This window comes from Rousettus aegyptiacus, unplaced genomic scaffold, assembly GCF_014176215.1.
Source record: "Rousettus aegyptiacus isolate mRouAeg1 unplaced genomic scaffold, mRouAeg1.p scaffold_m13_p_1, whole genome shotgun sequence".
NCBI lineage: Eukaryota > Metazoa > Chordata > Mammalia > Chiroptera > Pteropodidae > Rousettus > Rousettus aegyptiacus.
The window spans coordinates 94,308,468-94,324,186 of NW_023416284.1; the positions used below are offsets into that span (position 1 = coordinate 94,308,468).

At 51.0% G+C, this 15,719-nt stretch overlaps 1 protein-coding gene across 5 annotated transcripts in view; it reads right to left on the bottom strand.

Annotated features, from left to right (window-relative positions):
* Positions 1–15,719, bottom strand: part of CPNE5 (copine 5) — an 89,747-nt gene that overhangs the window by 4,296 nt on the left and 69,732 nt on the right. For 2 of the 5 annotated variants that reach the window (XM_016152640.2, XM_016152641.2), the window contains 6 exons: positions 10,702–10,755; positions 7,416–7,477; positions 3,459–3,505; positions 1,623–1,804; positions 597–724; positions 270–372 (listed from right to left, as the gene is read on the bottom strand). In XM_016152640.2, coding sequence (XP_016008126.2) covers positions 270–372; positions 597–724; positions 1,623–1,804; positions 3,459–3,505; positions 7,416–7,477; positions 10,702–10,755 — 576 coding nt within the window. The other 3 variants (XR_004956348.1, XM_016152643.2, XM_016152644.2) reach the window with 3 other exon arrangements.

The window sequence follows — 15,719 nt, forward strand, 5'->3', positions numbered from 1 at the left end:
CTGGGACAGCAGTCCTGGAGACAGTTAATGAGGGAGCCAGAGGCAGCTGGAGGGACTGTGACTAAGAGGTGGGTACTGAGTTCACCAGCAGGATCCCCCGCTGGCCAACACCCCCAACCCCACTGCTAGGTCCTCCAGACACTGTAGCCAGAAGCCAGAAGGGGTCCCACAGATGGTGGGAAGAGAAGCCAGGCTCAAGCATTTCCCTAAAGGAGCAGGAAGACACGCCGCCCCCCACCGCTGGCTCCCTGTCCCCCCACCCCACTCACGTTGACGATAGCCTCCTTGGTCTGCGCCATGTCTGAGATGACTCCGTCTGTGATGATGAGTAGCACCGAGTACTGGGAGCCGTCCTGCACCTCGGCTGCGTTCCTGGGGTGGGGCCGGGGCTGAGGTCTGTCTGGGGGGCTCCAGGCATGTCACTCCCCCCACCCACAAGTGCCCTTAACACTTTGGTGAGCACAGCTCTTTGGCTGGAGGGGAGGTTTCTTTCCAGTCAAGAGGAAGAGACACTCTCCTGTCTTCCTGAGAGGCTAGGTATGGAGACAGATGCCCTGTGAGCTGTTGGGCTAGGGGTCTGGTGACCCGGCACAAACCTGGCTACGTGGGTGACCACGGGGGCGAAGTTGGTGGGGCCATAGAGCTGCACGGTGCGCAGGCTGTGGTGGTAGGCCTCCAGGATGCCATCGATGCCGCAGCACGAGGGGTTCTCCTGGTTGCCGTTCTGGGGGCAGAGGATGGGGAGGTTAAGCCCGGGAAGGAAGGAGGAGTGGGTAGGTGGATGGCCAATGGTCTGTAGGAGCAAAACCAGGGTGGGGGAGGTCAGCAGGCCTGGGCTCTCCTAGACTCTTCTCTGGTAGGAGTGGGGGGCAGGGGAGGGAGCCCACAGGGCTCGCCCTGAAGGGCAGCACACGCTCCTGGTGAGTGGGGTCCGGTCCTGCTCCTTGCCCCATTCCTGTAGCTGCTCAGATAGGCCCCTGAGGGCCTTGGCTGCTTCCCTCAGGGAGCCTGGGGTACACCCAGCACACCCTAAAATGACTGCAGAGTCTGAGCAGCTCTGGAAGGGCCAGCGGCTGGTCCATCCTGGTCCACTCTCCTGTGTCCTGTGTCCAGCACGGTGCTTGACACGCCACACAGGCATGTGATGGATGTTTGTCATGAGTGATCCAGTGGCTGACTGAGTGTTCCAGCTCATGGGAGAGGGGAGAGGAGGTGGCCTGAGGAATCATCCCCACAGGGCCCCCATCTCAGCACCAACTCCGGAAGTTCCTAGAATTACCTGCAGTTGCCCATAACCAACCCAGACCTCTTCATCCTCATCACTGGGGTCTTGGGGGTTTGCGCAGCCATGTCTCCACTCTGCTTCCACGTGGGTCTTACCAGGAAAAGGACACAGAGCCCACTTTGGGTGGCTTCAGATGCAGAAGGGAGTTGTTTGTGAGCAAGATGGGGAGTGGGTTTCCAGAGGCCCTAATACAAACCCCTCTATACCCAGCAGGTGGCCTACCTTCCTCAAAGGCTGCACCTTAAGTCCCTAGGTGGGGAAGATGGGAAGTGCCCCCACCCCAGGCTTGTCATCACCCCCACCCAGCCTGGTCAGCCCTTTCTCCAGGACTTCCTACCAGCGGGAACTCATGGGACACCCTGCCATCAGGGGGCAGCTTGGCCCCGAAGCCGAGGGCAGGGAACATCTTGTCGCTGTCATAATGCTGGATGATCTCCCCGACGGCGGTCAGCGCCAGCGCATAGGCGTTCAGCTGGTAGGGGCTCATGTAGTGCAGGGACGTGGACTGCGAGGGGTTCCCTGAAGACACAAGACGTGGGGACATAGGCAGTCGGACACTCCAAGCCACTTTGGGTTCAGAATCAGAAGGGGAAGTGCAAGCGCACTCCTCACCTTTATTTATCCTCGACGCCTTTCTTATCACACATTCCACCCTTTAGCAAATCCTGCTTGCTCAATCTTAAAAATATATCCAGAATCCCACTCACTTCTTTCCTCCTCCAGGATCCCACCATCTTCTTGCCTGCAGGACTGCAGTAGCCCCCTAACTGATCTCCCTGCTTCCTTCCACGCTTATGTCTGCTGTCCATACTCAGCACACGAACCAGCGCGCTCCTATCAATCCTCAGGCAGCTGGACCACACCTCTTCTCTGCTCAAAATGCTCCAATGAGCCCATCTCATCCAGAATTAAATCCAAAGTCCTTACAAGGGCCCACAAGGCTCCACATGATCTGGCCTCTAGTTACCTCTCTCCTCATCCTCTACCATCCTCCCTGTGACTCACTCAGGGCCTTGGCAACGGCTGTTCCCTCTGTTCTGGGATGCTTTTCCATAGATGTACACGTGGCTTGGTGCCTTGACTCTTCAGGTTTCTACTCGTTATCTTCTCAGTGTGGTCTTTCCTGAGCATCATACTGAAAGTTGCAGCCTCCCCCAGTACTCCCTATCCCTCTTCCTGGCTGAATTCTTCTCTATAGCCCTTATCACTACTAATGTTGTCTGTATTTTACATATTTATTAATGAGACGCAGTACAGCACAGGCTGCCAAGGTACCAATCCTGTCTCTGCCTCCTACTAAGCTGTGTGATCTTGGGGGTAAATTCCTTAATTTCTCAGCCTCAGTTTCCTCATCTGTAGAACGGAGATAATAACAGTCCCCGCCTCATAGGATTGTTGTGAGGATTAAACAGGTGTTGTTATGGTAACATCGTTATTATCACTAAGGCCCCTCCCAGCTCTGATGTCCTACCACTCTGTGATGCTAGGGCCTGTGGCCCTAAGGGGTTTCTGACACACCTGTGGAGTACGAAACCCAACCAAGCATCTTCTGATTGGCACAAAAATGAGCACTGAGCACTCCTAATGTGGGTTCAGAATGCAAAGAACATTGCAATGTTTCTAACAGTGTAAAGTTTGGCACTGATTGCTCCTGGAGGCTAGATCACAGCCTGATACGGGGAAGGTCAGAGGAGGGAAGAAAGCTGGGACAGCCCCAGCAAGGGAGAGAACTGGGGTTTCTGGGCTGCATTCCTACCCTCACTGAGGACCACTCCAGTTCTCCCCTCCAGCCTGTGGGGGGTACTGCACAGAGAATGTGGAATTGGATCCTGTGAGGAGACACCTCTTCTCCAAGGCCCTTCATGGGCCCAAAGTAGCACTGTCCTATTCTCCTGGGGAGACTAGATGTCTTCAAGTGCAAGGCTGTGGCTCAAGCTATGCAGGCCCAGAGACCAGATTTGTTAGTGACCTTGGTCTAACCTGAAGATATGTTCACCACCTTGGTTCTATCTTTGGCTCCCCAGGCCTAAGTACTTCCTCTTCAGTGAGGATGAGGCCAGAGAGCATGGGAGACCTGGCTCTCAGCTAAGGCCAACTACCAGAGCCTGGAAAAGCCCTCCCCTTTCCTCCTTCTCCTCCCCCATCCAGCTCCTCTGCCCATCCCTCCACTCACCATTGGAGGCCGTGAAATCAATGGCCACTGTGAAGTTGATCTGGGTCCTAGAAGGAAAAAAGCAGGGCAGTTACTGGACAGTGGCAAGGCTAAGGGGACAGTGAGCAGTGCCGGGCAGGGAGTGAGAAACCTGGCTTCCACCCCAGCCCCGCTGCTTGCCAGGCATGTGACCTTGATGAAGTCATTCATCGCCTTTCCATCTGGAATTCTGGGATTGTAATGCCAGCCACAACCTCCCCACCCCCTCCTCCCATAGGATTGTTGTGAGCATCACAAGAGTTAGGCAATGTGAACGCTCTTTGAAGACGATTATGTTCTGTGTGGGCAAGTGGTTATGGTTACTTATTTCCTCCTCAGACCCTACCCCTGAGGCCAGTGAAGCAGGGTCTCATCATACTTCTGGCATAAATTAGGAGTCAGATTCAAAGCTAAAATTTATTTGACAAAAAAAGAGAGAGAAATAGACATTGTGCATCTCCTGAAGGAAAAATGAAACACCACCCATGAAGCTGTCTTGCCAAAAAACTGAACTCCAATCTAATTGAACTTCTAGAGCTATCTACCAGTTGTTTACAGGAAATGCAGTAGACAGAGGAACATGTTAAATGACACCTTGAGGGATGCAGCCAGTAAAAGCCGGTCTGTGGGAAGTTCCGGAGCACTACTGGAAGAATGGCCCATGGACCAGTAGTATTGGGATCACCTGGGGACTTGTGAGTCTTGGGCCCTTGCAGACCCACTGAATCAGAAGTCCTTGGTGGGCACAGAACGCTTTCTTAGCAAACCCTTCATGTGTAGGAGGTGGGCGGGATTCGGGGGGCGCCAAGAGATGAAAAAGAATTAAGAGACAAATCAACCAGCTGTAGTAAATGGATCTTACCTAGACTTCTGCTTCAAATAAGTCAATTTAAAAACTTTATAAGACAATCAGAGAAATTTGAACACTGACTAGACAACAAGGAACTTTGAGTTTTTAGATGTGATTATGGTATTATGGTATATATAGTTATATCCTTAAATTTTGGAGGCACATCCTAAAGTATTTAGGGGGATAAAATATGATGTCTAGGATTTGCTTCAAAATAATTGCATGGAAAGGAGAGTACATAGAACAAGATTGGCCATGAGCCGATAATGGCTGAATCTGGGTGAAGGGTACTTGAAGGTTGATTATACCTTCTCTTCACTTTTGGATGTGTTTTGGATTTTTTCATAATAAAAAGTTGGGTTTTGAAGGTTCAGGTTCAGGGCTAAAATGTGCTGAGGGTTTGGCTGTTTTAGGTTCTGTACTAGATGCTGACAGAATAAAGCTGACAAGACATGAGCCCCTGAGAAAAATCTAGTCTTATGGTTCTCACTCTGAGAGAGGGTAGTCACAGGGGAACTTGTTTTAAAAAAGGAGAGATGCCAGGGCCCAGGAATGCCAACCCAGTTGATGTAAGATGGGGCTCAGAATCTGCTTCTTTACGAAACATCCCCTACTCTCATCTGGGATTCTGAGGGGGGTCTGGGATCATGCTTGGGGAAACTCTGCTCTGGTGGTTCTGAGTTGGGGCCAGGGATGATATGAGATGAGGCAGGGCTCATCTCACCGGCATTTAGCAGACAGTCCCTCTCAGAAACCACAGCCCTCTTGCCACCTGATCAAAGCTGAACTGCTGCTGATGGACCTTCATCCCCCAGGAAGGGTGTAGGACACTGTTAGCAGGAGACCCAAGCCAGGGTCTGCTGGCCAGAAACAGTTCTTCCCACACTTCTTTCCCTTGTTTGCTGCCTGGGGGCAGAACATCCAGTGGACTCCAAGGTGAGGGAGAAGGAGCCACAGATGGCATGAGCCTGGGTCCCTGAATGACTATGTGGAGCACTTCCCCACCCATCCCTGCCACCCTATGAATGAAAAATAAGGCTTATTTGTACTAAGCCTTGAGGTTGAGGGATTATTTGTTATAGCAGTTGACTAGCCTATTCATCTGCTGTTCCTTATCATCTCTCAGTGTGGAATATAGAGATTGTGTCTTTGTAGAGGAAAGGAGACATTTGGAAGATAAGAGCCCTGCTCCTGGGGCCACCATTGGGAGGGTGGTTCTGGCCTGCAGGAGTATAGCTGGGGGGAGAAACAGGCCTTACTCCTTACGTAATATTCCCCTGCTCTGAATTCTGAAATGAAGCGAAGAAGGGACTAGAAAGCAGGCACTTTTGTGGGAAAGTTACTCCCTGCAGGCTCACCTCTCCTGCCTAAGGGCACCAGCAGTGCAGAATGCAGGCTGCTGAGCAACCAGCTCCATCTCTGACAGGGTGGGAGCTGGGGCAGAGGTGCCCATGCCCTTCCTCTCGGTCCGGGTTGGCGGGGGAAGAAGGCCGGGAAGGAGAGGATCCATAGGCAACTGTCTCCATCAACTGCCTGCCTGGACACGCATGCCAGGCTTTCGCCAACTCTTTCACTCAGGTTCTCCAAAGAGTGAGAAAATAGGCATGGGGGAGGGCTAAGGCAGCTCCAATGTTCTGACTTGCCCAGTACTCATGGTGCCAGCTTTGTGCGGCAGCCTGCCTCTGAGGCTCCTTCTTGAGGATAAAACATCCCAGCACCCAGCCCTTTAACTCAGTTGTCTCTATCTGCATCCCACACCATCAGGTAGCTGGTAGGGCAGGGCCAGGAATATTCACTACCATGAAAAAAATGCAGCCTATGATGACAGAAGGTACTCTGCCACTGGCTAGACATGTAGACTTGGTAAAGTTATAAAAATGAAAATCATCCTGGCCCTGCCCACTACTTTCTATAAATTGGGGGCATTATGCAAATGAGAAAGATAAATAGGATGAGGATTGATTGAAAATTACCAGGTACTGTGGAAAGTAAGGGGCAGTTGCTTAATGGGATGGAGAATAGAGCAGTTCTGATGGGGGAAGGGAGCAAGGGAAGGGTTAGGAAGAGGCTCAGAGGAGGGACAGGGAGACCTCTGGGTTGCTGCAGGGAGGGTGTGTGCTTAGCGGGTAGAGGAGAGCTTGCAACCTTGAGACTACAGGTTCAAGGCAGCAGGGAGCGGTGTCATGGGAGAGTGAGCGTGGCTTCCCAGGGCCTGACTTTTCCCTCTGTCCTGGAGAACCAGGCAGCCAAGTGCCCACTTGGCTGGGATGAGCCCTTGGCAGCTGCCTTGCCTGTCTTGTTTCCAGACAGGTGTAGTCACTCACCTGCCTGCACCTGTGGGCTGTTGGCTACCCACACCCTGACCTGGCACCTGTCCTTGGCAGAATCAGACTCTTCTTCCATGAGCTATTGGCTGGAACCTCCAGGCTTCTCTGCCTGACTTGGCCTGGATGTCAACCCCTTTGGTTCTTTCTGTTCCTTAAACTCATGTTTGACCACCTGGCTCATCCCCCAATCCTTCTGGCCCCTTATGAGGCCACTGATGACACCAGGTAGGTTAATCACTGGCCCCCTTGCCCAGACAGACCAGAGGTATCAGAAGCTTGGAGCAGGACGGAATCTCAGAATTTACCAAACTCTAACATCTTGTGTATGGAGGAGGAAATAAAGCCCTGGGAGGGAAAGTGATCCGCCCAGAGTAATCTAGCAAATTCAGGACAAAGAGGGGTCTAGAGTCTGGGTCTCCTGACTCCTAGTCCAGGGCTCTTTCCGCCTCTGTAAGCCTTTGATTCTCTTTGTCATGGAGTCTCTGCAGGGAACCTGATGTGACCCACTGGCGCTGGCCTCCCATTGCCCAGGAATGCCTGCTCTCTACAGCTACTCAGGATATAGAGGCATACAGGGCTCTGGGAGAGTTTTCTGAGCTCAGACACCTTGGAGGGGGGTGCTGTTCAAAGCCCGGGACCACAGACTTTAGCAAGGGACTCAAAGAGGCCAGGGTGGGGCCAGAGCTGCTCATGCCAATGTGTGAGGCCCCTCCCCTCTCCCTGAGGCCAAAGAAAAGAACCAGGGGCCGCATCTCTTCTCACCCTCCTTTGATGTAGTCAAGAAATGTGCACTCTGACTCCACAGCAAAGGAAAGCAGTGTGACCTTGAAAACAAAAGGGAGCTTGGTCAGTGGGGAGCACAAAGTGGAGGAGGGGATGGTTTGCTGATAGTTATGGAGCATGAGCATGTGCCAGTTTGCATACATCGTTGTATACAGTGCCCACAACAACCTATACTATTATTATCCCCATTTTATAGCCTAGGAAACTCAGGCTCAAAGAGGTGATGCAACGTGCCCGACACTGTCAGGACATGGCCAAGTGAGATGGAGACCCAGGTCTGTCTGACTCCAGACCCTGCACTCTTGACCTCAGTGCCAAACTGCATCCCGGGCCCTGTCTCTGTGGCCAGAGTACAGGGCTCAAGCCAAGGGCACAAGTTGCTCCTAAGCAGACGCCAGTGTGGAGCGTGGAGGGGCAGGGGGTCTTCCTGACACAGTCCTAACAATCTGCCATGCTGACGGGCTCCATGCTTCCATGTCTCATGAACTATTATTCCTGAAACACGCCTCTCTGATCTGCACTATCTTAAACCTTGCTTTTCCCCTCTCATGCCACTGCTGTCTCTTAATCTCTACCTTCTCAGACCCAAGACCCTCATAAGCAGCCTGTCCTTTCCCCAGAGGCAACTGACTACCTGGGGCTCCCTCTCCCAACCAGGGATCTCTTGACCTATGCCTGCTGGCTGCTTTGGCATCAGCTACACCAAGACAGGCAGCTACCTGGCACCTCCCTGGCAGCTCGTTACAATGCTGATTTGGGATCATTGAGATAAGTTGAAACCAATTAAGTAAGGCAAGATTGGGGCAGGGGACCTTTTACCTGTGTCAGAGAACTCTACTCTATGATTTGGGGAGCTCCTCACTGGTATAGATTCCACCATCTTTATTGACTCACAAGGTGAGGCAAGTAGGGCCTCTACTTGACAAAGCCAATGAACCACTAAGGCTAAAATATGAGAGAGAGAGGAGGGTCTGTGAGTGCTGAGCTGAGCCTTGGAGACCCCCAACCACTGTGGTTAGTGTTAGAAACCTGGATGGACAAAGCCTCCTTTCACTAGGAATGGACTATGGCAGTGGCCTTTACCTTGATGATCATTAGATTCCTTGAGGAGCTTTGAAAATGTCTTGTGACCTGGGTGAGGCCCTCAAAAACCAATTTCATCAGAGTTTCTGGGGTAGGGCTCTGGCCCTGGATCTATTTTTAGCTCCTCACATGAGTCTAACCTGCAGCTAGAGCTGAACCTCCATCCAGACCCTGGGATGAAGCAATTCCATAACTTGCCTGACTATATGGATTCACCCAGGGACTTGCTACTCAAAGTGTGGTCCCTGGACCAGCAGAGCCAGAATCACCTTGATGCTGGTTAGAAAGGCAGATGTGCAGATTCTTGGCCTTTTAACAAGATCCTTGGGAGATTCTGCACATAGTAAGGTATGAGAAGCACTAAATACAGAGGCCTGGACCCCAGCTTGGGACCCTGGGAATCTATCTATATTTGACTATATTTGAGCATCCTCGACCCTGATTTTTTTTTTTTTTAAGGTGAAGCCTGGGAAATGCTAGAGCAAAGGAAAGTCAGGAGACTCAGGCCTTGTTCTGCTCTGTCCCTAACTCACTGTGTGACTTGAGACAAATTACATCCCTTCTCTGGGCCTCAGTTTCTTTACCTGTAAAGTAAGAAAGCTGGATAAGATCTGTGGTTTTCAAATCTTTTTTTTTTTTTTTTTTTTTTTTTTTTTTTTTTTTAGCTGTATAGCTAATATTTCTCAGCTAGGGAAGGTACTGCCTCTCCTAGGGGCATTTGAAAAAATATAGGAGAATTTTGGGTCTCACAGCGACCAGTGCTCCTGGGAGTTCTGAGCTGAGGCCAGGAGTGCTAAGCACCCCACAATGTACAGGGAAGTCCCATGGGACAAAGAATTTCCTGCCCCCAAAGCCAACGGCAGTCCCACTGAGAAACACCACAGCTTTGGACAAAGGAAATATTACTCCAAGCGTGTCTGTGAAACAGTTACAATCAGAGGAGTGGGGGGTAGCCCCCTTGAATAAGTGGAGTACTTTTCAGTTTATAGGCCTGTGTCTTCCTGCACCTCCCATGTGTCTGTCATAGCTACCCTGTGCAGTAAGCAGGGGACGGATGATTTCTTAGTCCTATTTTACATATGGCGATAATGAGGTTCTTGCAGAAGAACCCCAGAGGCCCCTGACTATGACCTCCTCTGGATCTGGAGTTGTATTCTGTCAGACTCAAATGACTAAGTTTGGCTGTAGTAGCTGGCGGCACTATGTATAGACCTCTGGAATGGGAGAGGCCTGAAGGGTATGAACGTGGGTATGTGTGCACTGCAGACTTTGGCTTGTTCTATAAATGCACTGTGGGTTCTACCTCAAGACCTTCGCACATGCTGATCCCTACTAGAATTCTCTTTCCCCAATATCCTCAATACTTGCTCCCCTCCCACACCTTCTTTGAATCTCTGCTCAAATGTCACCTTCTCAGAGAAGCTTTCCTTGATTACTTTATATAAAATCATAGTTTTATCCCTGGCACTCCCTATGCCTTTACCTTATTATAGTTTTGTTCCCACAGCGCTCATAACCACCTAACACACACAGGTGTAGGCGTGCACATATACTTGTTTTCTGTCTCCTCCCACTAGAATATAAGCGCCAGGACAGCAGGGATTTTCATCTGTTGAATAAATGTATGACTGTCCCGAAGATCAGCCCCCTGAAGCCACTGAGCCAGTATGATCCCAGGATGGTCACAGTTAGGCAAGAGCAGTGGCCGCAGCAGCTGCCAGCTCTGTATTTAACTGTAGCGCTCACTGCCATCTCCACCACGTTCTAGCTCTGTGACCCTGGTTGAGTCACTTCCCTGCCTGCAGCCTTGGTTTCCTCCTTCATGACAAGGGGATGATGATAGCTGCCTCTCAAGGAAACAACCTGTGAAAAGTACCTAAATGGGGAATTTCCCAGAGTAGGGGCCCAATCAATGCTACACTTTTTCCTCTTACTTCCTGCAGGAAGTCCCATGGGAGTTTCTCGCTGGGATTTCTCATTCTGTATCACAGAGCCTGTCATATCACCTAAACCATCTACCCACTGGGCTGTTGTTCCATGGGCCACACCCCTCCCTTTCTCCAACTTTCAGGTCTGGTTCCCACACTGCACGAGCACACAGACACACATGACTCCTGACACAAGACGGAGCTCGGGGCTCAGAATATCTACACCTGGCTGCAGAGAGGGGGTGGCTACTCACCGTGCCAGAATTCACGTATTTCTTTTTCTTCATTTTCTTTTTTGGGTTTACCACCTGCAGGAAAAACCAGTTACCAGGTAAGAAGGAGGTTTCCAAACAGGCGGGGTTGGGCCCCTGGGGCTTCCACTAGCCCCTGGGTATGGACCCATCCTGGCGAGCAGAGTGTGAGCTGAGAAAACTGGGGGTCCCAGGGAGGAGGGTTTAGGGAGGGCTTGTGAGAGAATGGCATTTAGATTTATACAACTGGGTTCCCTGATTGAACCTAGTGTCCCACAGCCAAACACACCAAGAATAACATTTATTTAACCTTTCTCACTGCTCTCCAAAGACACCCTCCACAATATTGCAAAGGGGCCCTGTCTGTGCCCGCCCCTTGTGTGGGCGCATGCTGCTCCCTCACCTGAAACACTCCCCCGCACTTCCCTCCATCAGTTCCAAATCCTCGTGGCTCCTCCTTTGAGATACAGCCCAAGGGCTGTCCTGAGGCTTGTGAGGCTCCCCTCTCCATCACCAATGCCCTTATATTGCAGTTAGAACCTCCTGAACTGTTTTTCACTTGTAGCTTTCAGTCCAAACAAGGCCTGTCATCAGAGAATATACCACAGTGCTTGGCATCTAGTAGGTGCCAAAAAAACACTTATGGACTAACTCAGTGGTTTCAACTGGGGGCGATTTTTGTCCCCCTGGTGACAACTGGCAATGTCTGCAAAATAGTTTTAGTTATCACAACTCGGAGAGTAGGTAGAGGCAAGGAATGCGGCTAAACATCCCACAACACACAGCACAGCCCCTCACAACAAAGGATCGTCTAGTCCAAGACACAAGCTGTACAGAGGTGGAGAACCCCTGGGCTGAGTGAGGACCACCTTGCCCTGAGAGAGCTCCACAAGTCTTACACACACACACAACACACACACACACACACACACACACACACAACTACATCTGTAGTCTAATCTGAGCCTTACCAGCAATTTGGTTTTTTACTCAGGACATCTAAGGCCAACCTCTCCCTAATCTGCCATCAAATGAAGCAAGGGGATTTTCACACCTGCTCTGGCTCTGTTGCTCTGTCCTCCATAGCTTTCTGGTGAACTCATTTTCTTCTCCCTCATCACCTGTTTTTCCCTCAGGGGCAGCCAGCTGGTCTTTAGGACAAGTCTCTTCTGTTTGAATGACTACTGCTAACCATCTCTGGAGATAAGACAACCAAGGCACAGAGACACCAAATAATTTGCCTATGGTCATACAGCTGTTGGGGTAGTGACAGAATTAGAAACCAGGTTCCTGTCTTCAGGGCAGTGTTTTGTACAGGGGTGCCACCTTGAAAACAAACACGAACATGTTCCTTCACAAATATTTATGGAGTGGGGGTGGGGTACCAGTTCTTCTCTAGAATCTTCACTTCAATTAGAGGAAAAAGATGTTTCTTTGGGATAGGTGGTGAGGGCCACAAAGAAAGGGGAGTCAGAAACATGAAGGGAGCTGGAAGAATGAGGGACCATCCGAGGTGGGAGCATCAACGAAGGCTCCCGGAGCAGGTAGTATTGAAGGCAGACGGTGAGCGACAGGAAGGAGGAGTTCAGCATGGGGAGATGGAGGGAAGCATTCCAGTCAGAGGAGATATTGGTTGGAGAGCACAAATCTGGGGTCCAGTTTAACTGCAGAACCACAGGGTGGAAGAGAGTAAATTGGGCTGGCGGGAAGAGAGCCTAAAATACCAATTTAAAATAAATGTCTGAACATAGCACAGCAGCCAGCAGGGAACCCTGAAGACCTCTAAGCTGGAAAGGGACAAGATCGTGGTAGGCTCTTAGATGCTGAGACCTAGTAGAAGTGAATATGAGGAGAGAAAGAGAGAAATCCAGGAACATGTTTGCCTGATTCTGCCGCCTCTGTGTGATCTTAGGCAAGTTACTTAACCTCCTTGTGCCTTACTTTCCTCATCTGTAAAATGGGAGTAAAAAGTACCTACCTTAGAAAGGATTAGGGATTAAACAGGTCAATACACATCAAGTGCTTAGGACAGGGTCTAGAAGGTAGTAAGCATTATATAAGTATTATACTACCACTTACTACCACCACCACTAGTCCAGGTAAGAGATAATGAGGGCTTGGGGGATGTAGAACAGGTACTAAACTGTGGTAAAACAGCATTGTCAAGAAGTGACCACACATCTTGGGCCCTGGGCATGGCTGTGTGGGTAGGAGAGAGGGAGGGGCCAGGGGCTACCAGGCAGACACAGAAGGAAGAAGAGCTGGATTTGGGGCACAGATGAAAAGTTCAGGTGGGAGGGCTAGCAAGCTGTGCAGGTGGAGAGTCTGGGGAGAGAAGCCTAGAACAATCTCGATCCTCCACAGGCAAGAAGGCCACTCAGATGACACAGTGCTCACAGACGCATTCACAGGAAAACAACCTAGTAGGCAAGCTGTTGAGAGAGGGCACAGCCTCAGACCTGAGGTTTCACTGTGCCTCAGTTTTCCAATCTGTCCCAGGAGGGTGTAGAACTCTTAAATGAGAGCTTCTCAAACGTTTACAAAGTAGCCCTTCCATCAGAAGAGAATAAACATGGACTCCAGGGGATCTGGGCGTGGCCCGAAGACCTGGCCACAAGCACATTTCTTTGAAGTCTTCTGTGTTGTCTTTAAATTAGCCCATATTCTACATTTCCACTCTCTAATTATAACTGTTTTAATATTAAAGCAATGTTTTGTTCTCAGATCTTCATGTGAAGTGGCACTGAAAAGACGCCCTGTTTATCCTGAGGTTTCATGCACTCTGCAGCACACATCCCCACCCCCACGCATCAGCCTCTCTGGCCTTGAGGAGGCTGCTCCCCGAAGTTCCACGTGTGGGACCAGCGCCCCCTAGGGGTCAGGCCGGGGAACTCCCTGGGCCGGAGTTCTAAGCCTGCTACTCTCCCTGTCCTCACACGCTCAGGGTCCCCAGGGCTCCCAGGGCAGGTCTGGTGTCTGCCCTTCTGTGCAAAGGGGCACTGAGTGGCTCCCAGAGGCCAGGAGTGGCTCTGGCTTTGGGGATACGACAGTGAGTGAGATACCTCCCCAACCCAGTGGCAGCACCAGTGTGAATGAAGCCACGGAGGCTGAGCCAGCATGCTGGTTCAGAGAGGCTCAAACGGCGTGACTGAGCTGAAGGTGGGGTGAGGAAAGGGAAAGGCGAGGGCCAGACCCGGGGGCCTCCTGAGAGTGTGACATGTGGTCTACTTACACACGCCCATCAGCTGCACACAGATTGCAGGTTGCTGGGGCATGGCACGCGTATTAAGGAGCTCAGACTTTACCCTGTAGGTAAAAGTCCCTGTAGGATCTCGGCTGGGGTGGGGATTTCTTTCTGAATCTCCTCCACCCTCTTCTGTGCAAACCGGGTAGACAATGAGGTTGTGGGTTAGATGCACAACTAGGTTTGAATCTGGGCAGCGTTGGGGTCAGGTGACCATTTTGGAGGAGCACTCTGGTTACTGAGTGAAGGACGCAGGGAGATGGGAAGGTCATTAGGGGGCTGTTGCAAAGCCCACACAGGGGAGATGATAGTGGGGGTGGATGGGAGCGAGGGGAACAAAAGTCAGAATATTCAGGTGGAAGTAGGAGTAGGGCGCAGTTGTGGAGGGTGAGGGGCCACAGGTGCCAAGGATGGCTGCCCTGCTGTGGCCCCCATGATGGAAGAGGGGAGGGAAGGGCTGCAGAGGGACTCTCACCAGTGCATTCAGTTTGGGAAGGCCGAATCTGAGGAGAGGCCAGCCGAGGGCTGGACATACAAGTCAGACACCCAGGGTGATGACAGGGCCTGAGATTAGGGTCTTTCCTAGCAGAAGCTTGTTCTCTCTTCAGGCAGTTGACTCTAGAAAGGCCTTCCAGAGCCCAAACCAACCCGCTAGTGATGTCCCCCACAGTCAAGGCCTGCCCCAAAGCTGCCAGAGTTTAATTCCTTCTCTACCCGATGGCATTTCAATGTGTGAAGTCAGCACTTCTGCTTCCCAGCACTGCAGTTTCTCTTGTCGATTGCAAGGGAGCAGGGATCCACAACAAGAACACAACTCAGTCCAACCTTTTCTGCTTTTAGCCTGAGAGATCATGGCCACTTCTGAGTCTGTCAAGCACCCTCAGAAGGCAAACTCAAAGAGATCTGACTCCTTCTCTTCACTTCCCTAAAATTCTCCTTCTTAAAAGAGGGCAAAGACAGAGCCTGCTTCTCTCTGCCTGGATGGGGAGACGAAGACAGCCCTTCCTTTTGTGGATGCAGAAAACAAAGCAATTAACTGTGAGGATCAGAGCCCTTTCAAAAAAAAATTCACCCATACTCCATCTTCACAATAGTCTCGTTCACCCAGGATGTGGATGTCTAACAAGCACCTACTCTGTGCCCAGCACTGCCCACCCAGATCGACATAAAGGGAGGCAACTGAGAGTGCTGTCACCTGCCCTTGGGGAGCTTCAATTTAGTTGGAACACAAGACCTGCCTGCTCAGAATGGAGAAATAGGGTGCGGGAGTAGAAGCATGGAGATTTTCAGATTTGGTGATGGGAGTCAAAGCCCGCTCTTCAATTTCACCAGCTGAGTGGCTGCTAATGTGAAGAAAGAGCCAGTCTGTAGGATGGTTGTGAAGTATCTCCAGGCATACAGGAGCTCAGCAGATGATACTAGAAGGCAGCTGATATCATGCTCACTCGGGGGCAGGCATTATTCTAGCTACTTATTTAATTCTCTGTGTGCACGGCAGAGTGGTTCAGGAACTCAGCCAAGGGCTCATGGCTAGTAGATGGCAGAGTCGGGCTATGAACTGAGCCGTTTTTAGGTTTTTACATACATGCAGTTTAGTGGGCCTGGGATGAACTGTGCTGTCCATGAAGTTCAGAAGAGGGAGAAAGCACAGGAGGCTGTGTGGCTGAGAAGGCTGGTACTGGAGGAGGAGCTGAGCTAGATTTGGAAGGGAGGCGGGTACCCCGGGAGGGCGAGCGAACACAAGCAAAGGCTCAGCGGCAGAAATGGTCCTTTGAGG